Source organism: Cricetulus griseus (genome assembly GCF_003668045.3).
Source record: "Cricetulus griseus strain 17A/GY chromosome 1 unlocalized genomic scaffold, alternate assembly CriGri-PICRH-1.0 chr1_1, whole genome shotgun sequence".
NCBI lineage: Eukaryota > Metazoa > Chordata > Mammalia > Rodentia > Cricetidae > Cricetulus > Cricetulus griseus.
Window position 1 is genome coordinate 139,172,764 of NW_023276807.1, and position 21,415 is coordinate 139,194,178.

The window sequence follows — 21,415 nt, forward strand, 5'->3', positions numbered from 1 at the left end:
CGCCTTCTGGAACAGGTGTTTCTGGACTGCACACCCTACAGACACGTAGGGCACCAAAGGAGCCACAGCGGCAGTCAATGGGTGGAGAATCAGCCTCCAACCATCCGGCCAGGAGGCGTGGCTCGCACCGATGCCACACCCAACCACTCTCATTGGCTGAGGCTGCCACGGGGGCGGAGACAGTGCAACCCTTGACGGACCCTGAAGCTCCGTGGTGGGTCTGGGGATACAGGTGTGTAAGAAACTAGCGCCAGCGGCGAGGAAGTCCGGTCCCCAGGCCATGGGGGGACAGCTGAGGCTGCCGCCCGGAGAGCCTTGCAGAGAAGGTGAGTGCCAGCCCGGGTGGCGGGAGAGTGGGCATCTGTCACTTAGGTAGCTGGGAGCCCAGATGCGCGGTCTGGAGACAGCAACTAAACCCTAGGAAAATGTGCGGATTCTTAACGCGGTCCCCCCGCCGTTCAGTAGACTGTCCCACCAACCCAACAATAAATACTGTACTGAGCTGTGCCCATCACACTCCTCGCTCTGTGGGAGCAGGACAGACAGGGACGCCCACTTGGTCTCCGGGCGGGACCGTGTCAGTTACGTAGTGCTGAATGTGCGACTGGGAAATTTGGGATGCTGAGGGCAAATTCCCCGGTTTGATCCAGGAGGAAGTTTCCTCTGACTCAGCCTCAATTCCAGAGTCCACGGTACACGACACCTGCGGAGCAGAGGGCATGGTCGGGGATCCCGCGGGCCTCACACGCTGCGCCCTTGACGGACTGCGCCTGGGTCCCACTGAGAGGTCACTCAGCACAGGCGGGAAGGCGCTGGGCTGGTGCCCGCAGCCCACGCGGCTGCTCTGCCTTTGGAATGAAACATCTCTCACCGAGCTAGCAGTATGACTTGAGGAGCAGCCCCTTCAGTAGGGCGACTACTCAAACAGGGAAATGGGCGTACCCTTTTGTAAATTCTTCCTGTGGACCACGCTGGGGTTTACAGCCCCCACCTTGCTCTGTAAAAAGTCCTTGGGCCCTGCCCCTTGCCCTCTGCCAGATGTTTACCACATCCACTGGCTTCCTGCAGTCTCAACACAGGAGAGTGAACTGCGGTGAAAGCAGGGAGAGGAGTATGGCAGTCTTGGGAAGTGCGCATTGCAAATGAAATTATCGTTTTTACAGCGGCAGGGCAAAGGTCATTTCTAATCTACTTGCCAACGACTCAAAGAAAAAAAGAGGGCAGAAAGAGGGCAGAGAGCTGTCTAGTGAAAACTGCGCCGTTCAGAAGTTTCCGGCAACATCTTCGTGTCCTTTCCCCTTGGCTTCTCAAGTGGCTTATACCTTAACAGGGGAATAAAAAGAAAAAGAAGGGGAGAGAAAAGCGAGGGGAGGGAGGAACTCATCAAAATAAAGCTAGTAAGAAAGGGGAGGGACGTATAAAAGAAAATGCCGCAACAATTCACAAACTCTCTCCAAATTGAGATTGGTGGTCCCTAAGGCAGCTAAATCTAGAGTTATTTCCTAGACAGCCATGTTGTAGTTAGTTCCCTTTCTAAATAATTCTGAAGCCACGAAGTCATTTCGGCGGCACTAAGGCACCCTGCCCTTGTTTGTTCAGGGATCTGTAAGTAGATTGCACCCAGTCATTTGACCTCTGGATATTTTTCCTGCTTTACTCACGCATTTAGTAACAACAAGAAATATTGGAGCTCTGTTTCACCTCTGTGATTAATTGTGCAGGAAGTTACTGGGAAAGGAGAGAGATGCTAATCTGTGTTTTCAGGAGTAGGAGGAGAGTAGGCTTCAGCCAGAGTCCTCTGGACTCTCTCTTTTCAAAAGTGGCAAGAAATGTTATTATTGACAGAGTAGGTGCAGGTGTGATACCACAGGAAACCCTCAGGGCAGTGCCTGCTGGGCTTAGAGGAGTCTGCTGCTTCTCGATGATTGGTTTGAGGTGAAGAACAAGAGTTCTGGGAGCAAAGCACTGGCCTAGGTCCCAGGAAATACTACCCTGGTGACAGTAGTTAGTTCCCAAGAAGCAAATGACCTGATAATGTACCTACAGTGGTGGCAAAATCTAAGCGAAGGTGTGGGTGGTCTGCAGACTGGGTGGCCCCAGGTTACTCTAGCTGAGACCACCTGATACTCACAGAGTCTGAAAATAAAGCAGTTCTATTAGATGCCCACAAAGAAAAAAGTTACAGTAGCACTTTGATTTCAACTTTTAAAACCATGACTGAATACTTCAAAAGACCTTAGAACCCCAAATTATCTAAAAAACAAACAAACAAGAGACCCTTAAACACATATAAAGGATCTTTTTTCTTTTTCTTTTTTTTTCATTTGGTTCTCAGTACTGTTTACAAGTGTTCTAACAAAACTCAAGTTGGGCAGCCAATAGGGTTTTATTAACAATGGACACGTGGCCCCATCAAAATAGAATGTGAAAATTACAGCCATCACCTGAGACACTCCAACTGCAGAAGCATTTTGTGTCAGGGACCATAGAGGTGATGTCATCACGATGGCCCAGAGGATAGAAACACTTGGCTACCAAAAGGACATTTATCAATTCTCTGATCTAGGGAGCTCTTAGCTGACTTGGGTTGAAATAGCAAGCTTCAGGCAGAGAGAAATCCAGGGTTTTCAAAGTTTTTCTTTTCTGAGTGAACCGCTTTTCCAGGTTACAGCTAGGCAACAGAGGAAAAAGGCCATGATGGTGTTCAGAGTGGATGCTTTGTGTCTTCCTGTCCTAAGTACCTTTGGCTTTAAGAAAAGAGAATCAGGAGCTAGAGAGATGGTTCAGTGGTCAAGCCCACTGACTGCTCTTTCAGAGGACATGTGTTTGACTGCAGCATCTACCTGGCAGTTCACACTCATCCATAATTCCAGTTTCAGGGGATCTAGCACCCTCTTCTGACCTCTGAGGCCACCAGGCATGCATGTAGTGCACGCGCGCGCGCGCGCGCGCGCGCGCGCACACACACACACACACACACACACACACACACACACACACACACACACGGGCAAAATATCCACATACTACTTGAGATAAAAATAACTGAAAAAATTTTTAGAATAGACAGTTGAGGAATTGTGACTCTTTGAGAACTGCCCGTGTCTTCCTCTTCTGAATCCATATTGTGTAATCTTGAAAATTCAGAACACTCATATAAAAAATATCCATCCACCCTCATACATAACTAAATTCTGTAGTTTCATTTTGTCTTACAGATACAGAAACTGAACTAGAGAATTTAATACAGCTTCAGAGTTACTGTTCAAACTAAACATGGAATTATTTGGGCATTATTTCACTTGAAAGTGTGTGCATCCTCCATGGATACACACTGAAGCCCTTATTCCAGTGTGGCAGGATTGAGGAATGGGGCTGTTGGGAGATAACTGGTCCTAAGGACTGAGGCCTTTGTGCAGGAGATTACAGCCTGAGCATCCCTCATTCAAAATGCTTAAGGCCAGAAGTATTTCAGATTTCAGATGTTTGGGGTTCGGAGGAATATTGACACATAGATAAATCTCATGAATGAGACCCAAGTCTACACAGTAAGTTCACACACATTTCATATAAAAATTACACATGTTTTCTGGAGGTAATTTTATACAATATTTTTAAATAATTTTTTTAGATATAACTGAGTTTTCTGGTGTGGTATTTTCCACTAATGTCTGATTAGTGCTCAAAAGCTTCGTGTTTTGTAGTGTTTGAGACTTTTGGATGATGGATGTCCAACCTGTAGTGCCTGAAATCTCACCCCACAGGGAAAAGGAGGCCAGGCTGACTCTAGACCTCTAGCCTCTAGAGCTGAAGGAAATAACAGCTGTTTAGACATCAACATAGACACCACTTGGTTATTTCAGCCTGGACTAACACTCTCCATGGTCCCTGAGACATGATGTGATTTTAGAATTTCAATACATCACTCTTTCAAAAAATATGCATGATAGGCATTTCTCAGAATCTATCATATGATCAGTTTTTATTAAGACAATTTGATCTTCTGTATAAAATATAACTACTTATCTAATGCTCTGAAAGAAATTTTCTCCATATCTCAATAAGAAAACTAAAACAAGGTTTTTTTTCCTAAGTCTTGAAGATTTCCTAAGAGCCAAAATGAAGCACTACTTTAAAAAAAAATAAGATAACTTTCCATTAAAGTTGTTCAAAATGTCCGTTGTTTAGCCTAATATTTAGTATTAACTATAAATGATTGCTTTTAAAATCCCTAATATGCATGCAAGGTTACTGGAATGTTCCTGAAGTTCCTTTCCTGCATTTCCATTTCAAATTATTTATTCATTTTTAGTGTTTTTGAGACAGGGTCTCACTACATAGTTTGGGGGGAGCTTGGAACTCACAATGTGGACCAGGCTGCCCTTGAATCTAGAGATTAACCTGCCTCTGCCCCTGAACCCTGAGGTTAAAGGGATGCACCACCACACCTAGATGCCCCTCTCTGCCCCCACCCCCCAAGAGGATTTAACCCTTAGCAATTGAGTGACCTTTCTTACTGATGGTAAAGTGTGTGAACACTAGCAGCTCAATATGGAAATACCAGGGCCCGCAGTCCTGTGACACTGCCACTTGAAGAAGACCTTTTTAAAGAAGACCTTTTTAAAGATAGAGGTTTTATTTTTTATTTTTTAAGATTTTATTTATTTATTATGTATACAACATTCTGCTTCCTTGTATATCTGCACACCAGAAGAGGGCACCAGATTTCATAAGGGATGGTTGCGAGCCACCATGTGGTTGCTGGGAATTAACTCAGGACCTGTGGAAGAGCAGTCGGTGCTCTTAACCTCTGAGCCATCTCTCCAGCCCAAGATAGAGGTTTTAAAACAGTGGTGTCTTCTCACCTCCATTTTGAGGCATTTTGTTGTTGCCACACCTGGCACTTTGGTTTTTCATTGCAATGCATTTGTTTTTGAAGGGCTTGGGGAGTAAGGCTAAGGCTTCCCTGCGCCAGGCAAGTATGTGCCTCTGAGCTCCACCCACTTAGCTCGATCCTGTTTCCTTAGTTGAAATAAAGGGCATCTTACCCAGCTGCATAAGCGCTTACATCTGTCCGCTGGGAAGTGATATCCAAATTTGTGCTGTGATTTCTCATTTTGTTCCAAATTTGTTCTAATTTCTTTCTAACCCTTATTCTGTTCCAAATTAGTCTAAATGATTTATCCTTCCTGTCCCGCCTCGTCCATTTATTCTTGTTTGCTTGTGCTCTCTTTAAACTCATCTGCTCCACAGGAACAACAGCCTGTTCGACTGTCTTGTTGACCTACCTCACCACTTCACAGAGGAACCGACTACCCGTGAACAAATAAATAGCTAGCATGGCATCTTGGGTGGTATGGGTTCAACATCTGCTTGCTTGAGCAAATCCATAACTGTATGGATATGCAAATGTTATAAAAAATGCAGGCTATGAGAAGAAGTGTGATTGATTGGGAGCATTAAACAGGATAATTTGCTGAAGGGGAATTGGAAGTTTCTTTTGATTGGGACTGCAGAGAAAGGTTGTCTAAGTGTGTTGGGGATGTGTGTACTGAGCTAGTGCTCTGCCGCTGAGCTATACCCGCAAACCTAGGAGGAGGCATTTGAGCGCCAAGAAGCAGCTGGCTATGTATGCCAGCACTCTGGAATGGGTTAAATAGTAGCCACTCTAAACGTTGTAAGGTGAGGAGGAACTAGGCTAAGAAAACCAAGGAAGAGACAGCTGGACCTAGTAAGGTTCAGCAGACAGGAAGCAGGACCACAAACAAGTCTGTAGACCATAGGGCAGGTACACCTACTCTTTTTGAATGGAAAGGAAAGCCAGTGTAGAGCTTTGGAAAGAAATATGACAGGGTGGGACCTTCTTTTCCACCGGCTCAGTTCACCCGATCGATCTTGCCCCAACTGCCCTGAGACCACATCTTGGTCATCTCCCTACTATCGCTCCACCCAGCTGACTATACAATCCCTTTACCACCATCCCCCAACCCCAAACATACTTCTGTCTCTAGTTTTTGCTTTTACATGTAGCAGAGATGTTTTCTACCTAATCCTGTTGTCAAAATACACATACGCATACACCTTTAATGCTTTTCTTGGCATTTAAACATATTACACAGTTCATTTCTCCATCTTTTCCCATTAGAATACAAGAGAGAGAGAACTCTGTTACATTAGCCTCAGCGTCTAAAAGATTCATGGCAGCTAAAAGACAATAAATATTTGGATGGATGAATGAACTTAAAACTTAAAAAATTAACATAAAACTTGTGCTGCCTGAGGGATGGGTGAGAGGGAGGGTAATGCAATACAGGGTCAGAGGTGAACAAGTTCCAAAGCATATGATGTTTTAACGTTTAGGCTCAGTAGGAATCGATGCTTTATTATAACTGGGATGGGAAACTATGCTAGAGTCAGTGAGATTGAGCAAGGAAGGTGTAACCTGGTGGACTGTGGCTCCCGTCTGGAGAGTGAACTGTGGTGGGCAGAAAGACTTCTTTCACATCTTCTATTCTAATGAGATGGTATAGCCATACTCTATTCCTGCCCATTTGTCTGCAAGTCAGCTGAGGGTGGACTAGACTGGGATCCTGCTTCAGGCTGCATATCTGCCTGGGACTGATGCTCAGGTCTCCTCTGTGTTTTCTTCACAAGTGGGACCCAGGCTGAAAAAGCCAGCAGAAGCTTTGAGACTTACGGATGTACAGGAAAGTAAACTCAGGCTAATGAGGTTGCTCATTTCACAGAGTGCTTACCAAACACCACATAAAGCAGGTGTGATGGTGCATGCCTGCAACCCCATCATTTGGAAGATAGATATAGGAAAAGCAGAAGCTCAAGGTCACTCTTGCTTACATAGCAAGTTCAAAGCCAACCTGGACTATATGAGACCTCTGAGGGAGGAAGAGATAGTGAGAGATTAAAAGCAAGCTGAAGCTTGAGTCTGTGTCACCTCTGCTGACCTCTCAATGTCAGTGGCAGAGGTAGTCAGTGAAGAGGATCAGTTTATAAAGAGGAATGATACATTTGGCCTCATAATACAATGGTCTTCTATCCCATTGCTTTTATCAGGCAGCACACCACAGTAGCTGCATACAGCAATAGAAAACTGCCCACCTTATATCATGCAGGGAGGAAAAAGAATGAAAGAAGAGTTCTATAATAGAGCACACCTCTAGACCCCACCTCTTAGCAGTGGCACTCTCTCCCAATAGTACTACCCTGGGGAATGAGGCTTTTCCTGAACATTTAACATCCAAACTATATCAGGGAAAGAACCATCTGCCAACAATAGCAAGGCTGACTAATCAACACAGAAGACTAGGCAGTGAGACAATGCTGTCTTCAACCTGGGAATGCACTGACGTGATTCTCAAGTTAAAATAGAGCTTTGTCCAACCATAGACTTCCTAGAAATCAGACAGCCTGTCATAAACTGTACAATTAAATGGTTCTCTATAAACATATATAGTTTTGAGTGATGAAAGCATTTCACCTTTGTATGAAAATAAAGATTTTTTTTTTACTGGCTTTACTTATGTTATGTTTATAATTTGGGGGCATAAAAAGACTGCCTTGGGTTACTTAGCTATATCATTTGCAGTTTCACAACTTTGGCACTATAGCAAGGAAATTACCATTTTAAAGAGAGAAATGTTGAAGAGAGTCCAGGGTAGGCATCCCCTATAAGGAGTAATATCTTATTTCTTAGATTATGTGGTTGATTCATTGACATAGTTTAAGTGTTATTATTTTTTAAAATGGCATGTATCTCCTATTTTTACTTAATTAATATTTAAAAAATAACATCAAAGAAGTTGAGCAGGCTCTCTGTGGTGGTAGGAATAAATATTTGTAGTCCCTTTCAGAGTGACTGACAGTGTCTATTACAATTTTTAAATGACTATTATGGACTTTCAATGTTGATTAAAGTCTAGACTTGAATAATGACTTTGCTTCCTGAGATCTTAAGATGCCTACTCTGATTAGAGATAGCTTTGAATCCTCTAAAATCATCCAGGGTCTCTACCCACACACTGTGCTCCACCCTCTTCCATCTGCCCTGGGCACCTCCACACCCTCATTCTCTTTCCCTCCTTCAGTCACAGCCTCCGAGGGCTTTCCTCCCTGAATCCACTCCCAAAACACAAAATGACTGAAGTTCTAAGGTCAGTAACCAGGCAAGATTTTTATTATATCTCCTGCCATAAAACTCCCAACCTCCAAGTCTTCCACTTACACAGAGAAGTGGAAAATGCAACCAAGATTATTTGCGTTCTCTTGGCACTGCTGTCCCACACCCCCTGAAGTGTAGGAAATGTTTTTGCTCCTCAGCTACTTAGAAGGCATATTGTTTTCCTGGAATGAGGTCCGCCCACCCTGACTTCATAGATGAAGCTCTGGAATGGTTATGTTAACTGCCTAGTGAAGAACAGGAATGCATTCATTGGGAAGTTCCATGTTTTCTCAGGAATGAATGTAATCAGAATTGTAACTAGCAAAAAGCTCCCGGCTCACTTTCCATTTGTTTGTTGTTGTTTCTTTGGTTGTTTGTTTGTTTTGTTTTGTTTACTGTCTCCTCCTGTAATCCAGGCTGGCCTCAAAATTGTGCACAGGACTCCCAAGTGCCTGAATTACAGGACAGTGCCTCCACACCCTGCTCACATCTTGGGTTTAAGGAGATGCTCACTGGAAGAGCACAGAGTCCTAGACTACAGCAAACATTTTCAGTTACTCTTTTAAAACATTATTCTAGAACATTTTTCAATGTTATTTTTTCTATAAATCCCTTAAATAATGTAATTTCCTTGAAATATTTAAAAATTTTGACTCAGAATCTGTTCAAGTGACAGACTATTAGAAGTTTCTGATATTGTGTAAAATGTTTCCATTTCATGTTTTAGGGTTTAGCCTAAAAACTCCAACGCACAGAATGAATGGGTCTGTTCCAGTGGGCTTGCATTCTTACTTGAGTCTTATTCTTTTTAAAGTCTACTGATGTTTAATTCATTTTTTTCCACAAAATTCTGTTTATCCAGGAGCAAGTCAATTAGTTAAACTGAAAAATGATTTTCTTTGGGCAAAGTGGCATGCAAAATTAAACTTTAATGCATTTTCTGGAATGCACAGTTCATAACCCACAAATGGGTCAGCTAAATTTCTTATAATAGGGTAGTTTATAGGCGAATGGCATCGCTATAGCCTTCTCTGTACTCCTATGCCACAAGCCCTGCTTCCTGAGAGACAGACTGATTGTGAGATGAGTGAGATCAATGGGCACTGGGGTGGGCTGTGATGAACTGTGGAGCACAAGCCAGGACTGCACAAGGGCTCACATTTCTCACTGGCTGCTTCCTTACTGGAACCAAGATCCATGTGCTGCCAGGTTGTTCAGGTGATCAGAGGATCCTGAACTTCATGTGAAATCTCTCACCTTTGAACAATGACAACTAAGCAGTTTTTAAATCATTTTAAATGTGTGCAAGCTCAATTGAAAGTGCCTGTAGGCCTGAACAATGGTGGCTCATACCTGTAATCCCAGCACTAATTCTACACTAGGGAGGGAGAGCCAGGTGGATCTCTGAGTTCGAGGCCAGCCTTGTCTAGAGAGTGGGTTCCAGGACAGCTGGGACTAAACAGAGAAGACCTGTCTCAAAAGAAAAAGTGTCTATAGGCCTGTGGGCCACCTCTTAGAGAGTTCCCCACTTTATAACACAAATGTGTTTACATATATTGTGGAAAGGAATAACCTTTTACACAGCACACTTGAGTTTTTAACATCTCCTCTTTCTTTTTGCCAGGTTACGTGTTGTCTCTGGTCTGCTCTAACTCTTCCCAGGCTTCATGTGAGATCACAAATGTGTCACAGCTGCTGCCTTATCCCGTGCTCTACACGAACTTGAATTCCACTATAACCAACTTCAGCATCTCAGTAAATGCAGAAAACAAATACAGTCTCTATGCAGGCTTGGCATTGGCCATCAGCTCCAGCATTTTTATTGGCTCAAGTTTCATACTCAAAAAGAAGGGTCTCTTGCAATTGGCCAACAAGGGCATCACTAGAGCAGGTAAGAAATGCACTCAACAGGCCAACTCTTCAGAGTTCTTGAGATAGAGCAAGTTCCTTTCTACCCCAAGAGCTTTTGCCTTTGCCTAGAACTCTCTCCCTCTGACCTTCACCTTGCTGACTCATGGCTCTGAATTCTGCCATAGCCCACCTCCGTAGAATGGCCTCTTTTACCATCCTCCCTCAATTTCCATCAATGAACAAAACAGTTTCCCTTGTTGCCTCTAAAATCTTGCATGTATCATTTATTTTAGCCATCAGGTTTACTTGTTTATTAATAGTAGACTCATAAACCATGAACTCAACAGTGATTAACACCCACCAAAAATTTGTTGAGTCAATGAATGAATAGTGGTAGAATAATACTTTTACTTATAGTAGCATTTAAGATACCAAGTAGCCTGTTTGATTGCATTAGTCACACATTTACATTCATTTTCGTGAACTATAATAGCACAAGAAACTTATTTTCCTGGGTCAATAGGGAAAAATAAATAACTATAAATTATATAAACAAGTTTCTGAAGGAGTAGTGAGAGAAGAGCTTTGCTCCATCAGAAAACATACTATATTTTGGTCTTAATGAAAACGATTTGGTACTGGAATTAAAACAAATAGTAAGGGATTATTGAAGATGTTCAAGTAGAACAGATTTTATAGATTTGAATAATTTGAAAAGTAGTATTTCAGATCAGTGTAGAAAAAAATGAGTTATTAGACTAAAATTATTGAGATAAATTGGGAAAAGGTAGAGGTAAAAAAATGGGAGAGTTCTACTTTTTACCATTCTGTAAAATACACTCCAGATTCTTTGAACTTGAAATAATTTTTATGTCAAAGAAAGCCTCCTTAACTATGACTCTATTTGTGTAAAGAAAGACTATATTCTATGTAATCTAAGCGATTCTCTGAGTGGGTGGATAAAATAGATCAGACACAGATATCCTATTTGGAAATCATTTGCTTGAAACTAAGCAATCAGATGATATGGGGGGACTATTAAATATATGACACAGTGTTATAAAATTCCTAATTTTTAAGAACAATTGCAGGCAATAAGAAAATGCATACCCTAATGTCTTAGGTTTTTATTGCTGTGCAGAAATACCATGACCACAGCAACTCTTATAAAGAAAGTGTTTCATTGGGGTGGCTTGCTTATAGTTTCAGGGGTTCAGCCATTATCGTCATGGCAGGGAGCAAGGAAGCATGCAGCAGATGTGGTGCTGGAGCTGAGAGTGCTACATTTTGCAGGCAACAGGAAGTCAATTAACAGTCACCCTGAAGAAAGCTTGAAAAGAACCCTCAAAGCCCGTCCCCACAGTGACACATTTCCTCCAACAAGGCCACACCTGTTTCAACAAGCCACATTCTGACAGTGCCACTCCCTTTGGGGGCCATTTTCTTTCAAATCACCACATCTAACAAAATAGGCCAATCATTCAAGTAAAAAGCTCAGATGAGAGGTACAAACATCCAGTGTGATGAGATGATTGCTGTTGAGTTACTAGTAAATTTTATAAGGAGAAAATACTAAAGAAGCATAATAAACTACTTAGCAAGATCATCTTTATTGCTTATATCGCCTCTTAGTGTAATTATAACAAAACCATCGAGGCCAAAGTCAGGAAGTGTTAGAATTGAGAAAATTCCTTTTTCTCTAGCTAACCTATGAGCAGTGACTCAGGTCAGCACTGATGGTCATGGTGAGACGACTCCAGGCTGCTTCAGAAAAGCCTTTTGTCCTTCAGTGTGTCAGGTGAAGGAAAAGCCGAGTCTAACAGTCCAATGCTGTCATTCTTTAATTGACTCATCCAGAGTATCAAAAGTTCCTGTATCAAATATCTCCTTCCCTCCAAGACCAGTGTCACTTGAAAGTTATGGTTTGGGTTTTAACAGTTTTAACGATGGCTGAAACGTAGAATTCCCAATTTATAATACCCATGCCTGCATTGCTGACTGACATCATTAGTGATCCTGATGATTAAATAAAATGTCATACAGGTCAAAGGGACTTTCTGGGGAGTCAAACATAACAGGGAGCTTGAAAAGACCTTGGGAAGGACCGAGTAATTATCCTCAGAGAGGACAGTTGCTGAGATGACCAGAAGCCTTGCCTTGTCCAACATGCTCACACCTCTCCTAGAAGTCAGCTTTGCCCTTTTCTCCCGAGGTGAGGATCTGATTTTGTTTTCTGGCATTTCCCAGGGGAAGGTGGTCATTCTTACCTGAAGGAATGGATGTGGTGGGCAGGTCTGCTGTCAAGTAAGTATAAAACTCACGACTTTTTAGACTCAGTTACTTTTCCCTTCTGTGGAGGCTGGAGCTGCTGTGATTTTAAAAAGTGGCATTCGAGAGAAAGATGTCTTGGGACAGAGCTTGGGCAGAGGGTTTTTTTATTGGGTAAAAGTGAATGGGAAAGTGGGGGAGAAGGGAGGGGAGAGCAGCCTCTGGGACAGCAGTGGCAAAAGAGAAGGGAGAGACAGAGAGAGGGAGAAGGAGAGTTAGAGAGACAGGCAGAGAAGCAGAAAGAGAGGATATGGGAGGTGGGCAGGGCCCTTTTAAAAGGGAACGTGGTGAATGTGCACAGGTGGTGCTCTTAGTGGCTGCAACTGAGGGTGTTTCCTGTCAGAATCTCAAGGGCAGGCCAGTATGGATGCCCCAATGCTAACAGGAACTATGTCTGAAAACAACTATGGTACATGGCACATTACCTCCTATATAACTATGTGTAGGTTGTTTTCACAGAAAGCAAAGGAAGAAGTTAGTGTTTCCAATATTATATTTTATCACATACTTCTCCTGTTTCCCATGAGAATCGAGAAACGTCTTCCATCCTGTATCATCTGAGTTCTTTCCGGAGTTATTTTTTAAATTTTATTTATTTATATATATGTTAAGTATATAAGTGTTTTGCCTGTGTGGCTGTTTGTGCACCGTGTGCATGTAGTGCATGATGAGGCCAGAAGAGGGCTACAGATCCAGAGAACTGGAATTACAGATAATTGTGAGCCTCCATGTGAGTGACGGAATTGAACCAGGTCTTCTGGTGGGTCCTCTGGAAGAGCAGCCGGTAGTGCTGTTAGCCTCTGAGCCATCTCTCCAGCCCCTCTTCTGAGTTCTTAGTTTGACTTTGTGTGGTTATCCTGGCTGCATGCTCTCTTGGAAATAGGTACATCTTCCTTATCAGGACCAAACATGGATACATTAAAGGAATCTTTAATTGGCTGTTGACACTGGGGTAATGCATGAAGTTGTCAGCACTCTCTTCCTCCCGCACTGAAGCCGGACTGAAGCAGAGTGTATAGGCTCGAAGCACTTCCTAAATGCTAATATGATGTCCTCATGAGAGGCAGGTAATCTTCTCTGTCACTCTCCCAACCTCATATGAACTTTCTTCAGTGCCAAGTCAGAGACTTTCAAAGGCAGGGCATTGTAAAAGTAACTTCACAGGCTCACAACTCAGCTCCCTCTGTAGCCAGAAGTTTTAAAGTGGTTAAGTTTCAAACCTGGGACAAAGGACTTCGGTGCCTATATAATGTATCAAAGTGGACCTGGCTGCCAGGTTCCCAGCATCCCTCGGTCTCTACCTGCAACAAGGTCCTCCAGATCCTCCTTACCCTGTACCCAGAGGCCTGGGTTGACCTTCCCTATATAATCCAGACATTTAATTGTCTGCCCCTTTTGTATCTTTGCCCTTTTGGCTGCTGCACCTGCCTCCCCCCCCCCCCAAACACACACACACACACCACACACACACACACACACACACACACACACACACACAGCTCAGGGTCATGACCTCTCTGGACTCTCTCATTTATGTCCAATAAACTTTCTCCTCCACCACATCTAAGAGCAGTCATGTTCTTTCCTTTTACTTTTTCTTTTTCTTTTCCCATTCAAAAGCTGCCCTGTTTTCCAAAGTCAAGTAACTTATTTCAGCATTTGAGAAATCCTACTATAAGACAGAACTTGAGGCTGGAGAGATGCCTCAACGGCGAAGATCACTTGATGCTCTTACAGAGGACCCAGGTGTGAGTCCCAGCACCCACTTGACAGCTCACACCCATAACTCCAGCTCAAGGGGATCTAACACCTGACCACCGCAGGCACCAGGGGAACAGACACACATGTGAACAAACCTCTCATACACACAAAAATAAAGAAACCACTTCTTAATTTTTAAAAAGAAACAGCTTGAGTATCTTTTGACTAATAAAAGATGAAAGCTAAAAGAGATGATGTAAAAAATACTTAAATTTGTAGAGCTCTTTCCATTTTTAAGGTGTTTTCACATCCATTTGCTGAATAAAAGTTGACTGGACTGCCCTGGGAAGGTTCCAGTTGACATTATCCAAGTGATTCCCTTACTCTCTCTGTGTGTGTCTTACTTGTATCTCCTCGCCCTGCACTCACATTTTCTAATGAAAGTATAAGTGCTGGAGATATGCCTTAGTGGTATCTTGATACTCTTGATACCACTTGGTATTGAGACCACTTGATGCTCTTGCAGAGGACCTGGGTTCAGTTCCCAGCACTCATATGGTAGCTCGATGCCATCTTCAATTACAGTTCCAGGGGTCTGACCATCTCTTGTAACCTCCACGGGCACCAGGCACCCACAAAATATACATGCATGCCAACACTCACACACATGAAATAAAAGTAATCTTAAAATGAATATCTAAGAAGAAAATTGTATAACTACATGTACAATGTCGTGTATACATACCAAGAAAAAAGCTTGTAATAGGATGGATGAGAACATACATTGCATTGGAGGGGCTAGCTAGCTATTGGCATATGAAGTTAAGATTTGCCTGGAACAACATCTATAAAATTAGAAACTGTAAACAATATGAGGGCATCAAAGGAAGCCAAATAGTCTAAAAGGGCTGCCTCAGCTCTTTTAGTGAGAGTGCTTTCCTAATTGCTCTGTAAATTTAGTGTGCCAGGCTTTTTCTTTGGGGCCAACACCAGCTCCCAAATCATGACACAGAGACTTATTAGTTTTGAATGCTTGGCCTAGCTTAGGCTCAGTTCTGACTAGCTCTTTTAACTTAAATTAACCTGTTTTTCTTTATCTACCTTTGCCTTGGAGATTTTTACTTTTCTTTATTCTATACCTTTCTTTCCTCTTTACTCTGTGGCTGGCTGGGTGGCTAGGTGGCTGGCCCTTGGTGACTACTCTCTCCTCTTTTCTCCTGATCCTTTTTTTCCCCCAGCCTAGATTTCTCCTCCTATTTATTCTCTCTGCCTGCCAATCTCACCTATCACTCTTTGCGTAGCTATTGGCCAGTCTGCTCTTTATTAGACCAATCAGGTACCTTAGGCAGGCAAGGTGAAACAGAAGCAACACATATTTACATAATCGAACACATATCCTTACATCATTAAACAAATGTGGCATAAACAAACATAACACACCTTTATACAGTTAAAGTAATATTCTACAGCATAAACATATTTATATGGTTAAAGTAATTTCCACAACAATTTAGGTTTTTTTTTTTATGGTGTTCTATTGCTAGATGCTCCCATAGTTTGGGTGTGGTAGCAAAGTAGACAAAGAAAAGGAGTATACACTGCTGTTTGCTCTCTCCACTATGTGTTATCGTGGCACAGTTGGACAGCGTGGAATGCTACAATTTCTGGAGAAGTATCCCCCTGCAGTCTCCAAGAATAAGCTGGCTTCCACAAAAAGCCATCTCTTGGGCAGAATTTCCCCCACTCTAGGAGTCATTTAAAACATACTACCTGGTTTGGATCTCAAGTTTCTCAGAAAACATTACATTCAGACATCCATCCTTAAGACTCTCAAACAGCTCCTTGAATCTTCTTGCACTCCTGAGACATCATCACTTGCTTATAATTCACTCCAATTGAAAGATTCCTGCAGTGGGCCTGTGATGGGCATTCCCACATATCTGTCACTCAGACACCAGATCCCTATAAGTCCTTCTCATTTTTATAAGATGTTTTGATTAAATTGCAAATTTCATCATTCTCATCTTACTCCAAAGCTACCTCTAGATTCCATTAGACTGACCAAATATGTTTTCAACATACAAGCTTGTCTCAACTGAAAATCATGTAAAATGTACACTCATCCCCTCAGCGTTGTTAACGTTGTTGTCTCCAGGCAATTGCAGTCACTCTACATCCCACAATAGCAATCCTTTCCCACAGGCTGCAAGAAGTTAAATCTTTGCTTTCAGGTAGGTCTTAGTGTCTTTGAGACAGATGTCTGCTGCTGCCATGAGCCGTTTGCTTATCTTCTGATGGAGATATTATTCCGTCTACTCATATCTCTGCTTGCTTTCCAGTGGGAGCTGGAGAGGCAGCCAACTTTGCAGCATATGCCTTTGCACCTGCAACCTTGATCACCCCCTTGGGGGCACTGAGTGTTCTCGTAAGGTAGGTGAACAACGGGGAGCTTGGCTTCTGTAACTAGTTCACTAGCATCAGCACACTTAAGTCATGAGAAGCATTCTGCTAAGCAATCACAACACACACACACACACACACACACACACACACACACACACACACACCCCTCTCAAAGCACAGACAGCCTCAAATAATGTCTGGGACTCCTGAGAGCTTAGGGACAAGCCAATTATAATAAAGGCACAAAAGATTATTTCTTGGACTAAGAATTGCTAACATGCAAAAGACCTTGAGTTTGATCTCCAGCAAAGAAAATAAAAACTAATCTTGCCTCCGGAAAAAAATAATTTGAGAAAAGTACAAAAAAATGCAAGAGAAATAGGAACTATAATGCCATGTTGTTAATAACAAGTAAAACAAAAACAAAAAGAAAAGAGAGGGGTCTTGGGAAACCAGACAGAAGAACTTGACTCACCACTAACAAAGTAATTGCCAATTATATTTGTGGTGATCAGGGAAGCCTAGCCAGAGGTTTCTGGTGTGTTTTATACCTCTCACCCAAGTAAATTGTAAAATCCTTTGAATTTTTCTTGTTGCCATAGTGATTAATGACAACAGCTATCAGAAATCTTTAAAGGCATATGGTGTTTAAGCTACATTTCAGCTCTCACTAAAATCTCATCCTTGCCTGCTAGGCACCTATGTTGGCTATCCTGTGGTAGGACTTCCTACTTTATACTATATGAATGTCCTAGTTTGGTTTTTGTTGCTGTGATAAACAGCATTACCAAAATCAGCCTAGGGGAAGACAGGGTTTCAGCTTATATCTAGCCTGTCATTGCGGCAGGTCAGGGCTGGAGCACAAGGCAGGAGCTGAGAGCAGAAACCATGGAGAGACACTGCTGACTGGCTTGTTCCCCACGACTCGCTCAGCTTGTTTTCTTATACAACCTGTCTAGGGTTGCAACACTCCTAGCAAGCTGGGCCCTCCTACATCAACCATTAATCAAGAAAAGCCCACAGAGTAGTCTGATGGAGGCAACTCCTCAATTGAGGCTCCCTCTCACCAGATGACTCTAGTTTGTGACAAGTTAACAAAACCAATCAGTACAGTGGGTCTAGAAAGAGAAGCCACACCATACAACAGGACTCACATAGAAGGTTTATTAGAAGAGGGGAGAGAAGGGGTAGAAAAGGGGACAGAGAGGGGCAGAAACTGGTCCCTGGAGACAAGAGTGGTAGAAGAGAAAGAGAAAGACAGAGAAGTGGGGGGGGGGGAGAAAGATAGAAGGTAGGTGGGGCCCTTTTAAAAAGGAACATAGTGTGCACAGGTGGTGCGCTTAGTGGCTGCAGCTGAGGGCGTGTCCTGTCAGGACCCCAAGGGCAGGCCAGTACAGATGCCTGAATACTGAGAGGTCTGACTTTTCTGAGTTGGTTTGTATTAAGATTCAGGTGAATGTGTTTGATGAGCTGTGAACTCTTTGTGTGCCTTGGCTACCATTTTGTAGTTTTTGTCTTTTTAGAGTCTGTAGATTATCGGTGTCTAGTAGAAAGCATCTGACTAGGCCTATCTACTTCTCCTTTCTGTCTTTATAGAATTGAGAGAATTAAATGAGTTAATGTGTATAAAGCTGTCTGAAGACTTGTCTTTTCACTGGGGCTGCAGTCCCACAAGTGACCACGAGAGGGCAACTCTGAGAAAGCACTTCGTAAATGCCCACAGTCTTGGGGTCAAATGGCACCATTTATTGAGAATGGTAAGAAAGAAGGCTGGTGGGCAGAAGCCTCAGAGAGCTGCTTGGTGTAGCAGCAGGATGTCCTACTCTGGTATCTATGGCAGTGCCAACCTTGAGCACTCTGACAGCAAGCCATGACAAGCAAAGAGTTGGGGGCTTTAGATAGGGAAAAATATCCAGGCAGGAGTGGGCGGAAGAAAGTGTTTTACGTCTGACAATCTGTATGGTTGCACAGGTATGTGTTAGTTATGTATCAACTCTGAACAGAGTACCCGAAGCTAGGTATATATCTTTCTATCGCGGGCGCCGCGGGCGTGCGTGTGTTTGTGTGTGTGCGTGTGTGTGTGCGTGTGTGGGTGTGTGCGTGCGTGTGTGCGTGTGTGTAATGAAGGCCAAAGGACAGCCTTGGGTGTCATTCCTCAGGCACTGTGCACCATCACCTTTTTATGTTGAGACAAGGTCTCTCACTGACCTGGAGCTTGACAAATAGGTTAGCTGGTAGCTCAAGCCCCCAATCCTTTTGTCTCTACCTCCCCAGCACTGGGGTTTTAAAACTATGCACAACCACTCTGGCTTTTTTTACAAGAGTCATGAAATGCAGGTATTGGTTCTTGTGCCACAGACACTTTACTGAATGATCCATCTCCACAGCCTAGGGTGTGTATCTTTGAAACATCGTGATCACTTATATTCTAAATGTACAGGTTGAACCTCCCTAACTTAAAACTCAAAGCCAAGGTGATCCTAAACTGGAACCAGTTGGAGTCTGCATAGGACACCATAAGTGAAAATTTTCTTACCTGACCTCAGGTGACAGACTGCAGTCAAAGCATCATCACATCAAAGATAGTGTGTCAAAAAAATTTCCCTCCGGAGAGTCTGTCAAGTCTACATGACTGGCAGATAAAGCTTCTGTTTAAGCTCAGGCTCCCTCCCTAAGACTTCTCCTACATACAAATAAGCCACATCCAGAATACCTCCAATGGAAGCATCTTAGGAGCTAAGCATCCCAGATAAGGATGCTCTCTTTTGCCAGTGAGCTATAAAGCATTTTTCATTGCAGTTATTTTACAGGAGTCAGTTAGAAGTTAATTAAGCTCTAAGAGGCAATGGAGAGACAATAGGAGCGTAACATGTCTATGAGATCTCCTGAACTATAAAAGTTGTAAAGTAGGGATACTTAACCATCATTTCTTAACTATGTATTTAAGGCTTTTCAGTGTCACATAGCACATTCTAGTCAGCTCCATGGAGTGCAGAGCAGCCGTGTAACCTCTAAACTGCGGTGGAATCAAAAGGATAATTGAACTGTGCTGATTTTATTTCTCTCAACAGTGCAATATTGTCTTCCTATTTTTTAAATGAGCACTTGAACATTCATGGGAAAATAGGCTGCATATTAAGCATATTGGGGTCAACTGTGATGGTTATCCACGCCCCCCAAGAAGAAGAAGTCACTTCTTTGCATGAAATGGAAATGAAATTGAGAGATCCAGGTCAGTGATTCAGCCTTAAAAACAAAATCAAAACAAAAAGAATGAAGGAATAAAACTCACTGAAGCCACTTTCTTTTTTCCCTCATCAAGTGAGGTAGGTATGCTTGCTTTCAGCTTGCTTTGGTTTGGTTTGATTTATTGATATAGGACCTCACTATATAGCCCAGGATGGCCTTGAACGTACAGTCCTCTTTGCCTGTCTCCTGAGTACTGGCATGACTCATGCTCCATCATGCCCATCACCAATGGAAATTAGTGGTGACACCAAAGGAATCCTACAAGCCTGTCGTGGGTTGTAAGCCACAGTGACCTTTGTTCATTATAACTTTTTCAAAGAAGTTAAAAATTTGTTTTTGTGTTTGTGTTCTTGCTACACTGCAACAGGAAGAGAGGAAGAAAATGTAGACAGAAGATTTCTAATGAACCCAAATTCTTGCCCCTTCTTCCTTAAGTAAAACTACAAAACACTACACCTAGCCGGCCTCATAGTGATACTGTGAAGATTCAAACAATATGTTTGTGAATTGCTCTCTGAATCACTAAGGAGCCGAATTGTTACTTGTTCAAAAGTCCTGTTCTCTTAAATTGGGAAGGTTTGGTCCTGTTAGCATCTCCTGAGCCTGATTCTTTCTCCTTCTAACAGGGTTTATTTCCTTTGCTGTGATTGTCTCTGCGATCTCCTTAGTGCTGATGGTTCTTGTGGCACCGAAGAAAGGACAGACTAATATATTGGTCTACATTGCAATTTGTTCTTTGATCGGAGCCTTTTCAGTTTCTTCTGCCAAGGGCTTGGGAATTGCCATCAAGGAACTACTGGAGTGGAAGCCTGTTTACAAGGATCCCCTGGTCTTTATCCTGTTGGCTGTGCTTATACTCTCAGTAACAACACAGATTAACTATCTCAACAAAGCCCTGGACACTTTCAACACATCTCTGGTGACTCCCATTTATTATGTGTTCTTCACATCCATGGTGGTGACATGTTCTGCCATCTTGTTCCAGGAGTGGTATGGTATGAAAGCCAGAGATGTCATTGGTACCCTGAGTGGGTTCTTCACCATCATCAATGGCATCTTCCTTCTACATGCTTTTAAAAACACTGACATCACCTGGAGTGAGCTCACATCCACTGCTAAGATGGAAGTCCTTTCTCCAAATGGCAGTCAGAACAGTTATGTTTTATTAGAGAATGCAGACTGTTCAGCCTTGGGGTATGATGATGATGTCACCCTGTTTAGCAGGACTGATGACCAAAGTCTCCATAAACTTTGAACTTCAACCAAGACACCTGGAGAGAAACAATACTTACTCTTTTTTTAAATTTTTTTTTCTTTTTTGGTTCTTTTTTTCTTTTAATTTACATTAGAAACAATCTTGTTTTACATGTCAATCCCAGTTCCCTCTCCCTCCCCTCCTCCCCTGCCCCGCACTGGCTCCCTATCCCACCCCCTTTCTGCTGCCCAGGGAGCAGATCCCCAGGCCATGGGGATCGTCAAAGTCTGTCATATCATTTGGAGCAGGGCCTAGGCCTCCCCCCTCCCCCCGCCCCATGTCTAGGATGAGAGAGTATCCCTCTGTGTGGGATGGGCTCCCAAAGTCCATTCTTATCCTAGGGATAAATATAGATACTGCTCCACTACCTATAGATTGCCCAGGCCTCCGAATTGACACCCACATTCAGGGGGTCTGGAACATTCCTATGCTGGTTTCCTAGCTATCAGTCT

General features: G+C 42.9%; 1 protein-coding gene across 1 annotated transcript; it reads left to right on the plus strand.

The window, feature by feature from the left end:
- The first annotated feature begins 280 nt into the window (after nt 1-280).
- Nucleotides 281-20,963, plus strand: Nipal1 (NIPA like domain containing 1). The gene is made up of 6 exons (XM_027390853.2): nt 281-326; nt 9,801-10,067; nt 12,275-12,331; nt 16,396-16,486; nt 19,531-19,691; nt 20,335-20,963. Exons 1-6 carry the CDS (start codon nt 281-283, stop codon nt 20,961-20,963), a joined length of 1,251 nt encoding a protein of 416 aa, XP_027246654.1.
- Nucleotides 20,964-21,415: the final 452 nt, after the last annotated feature.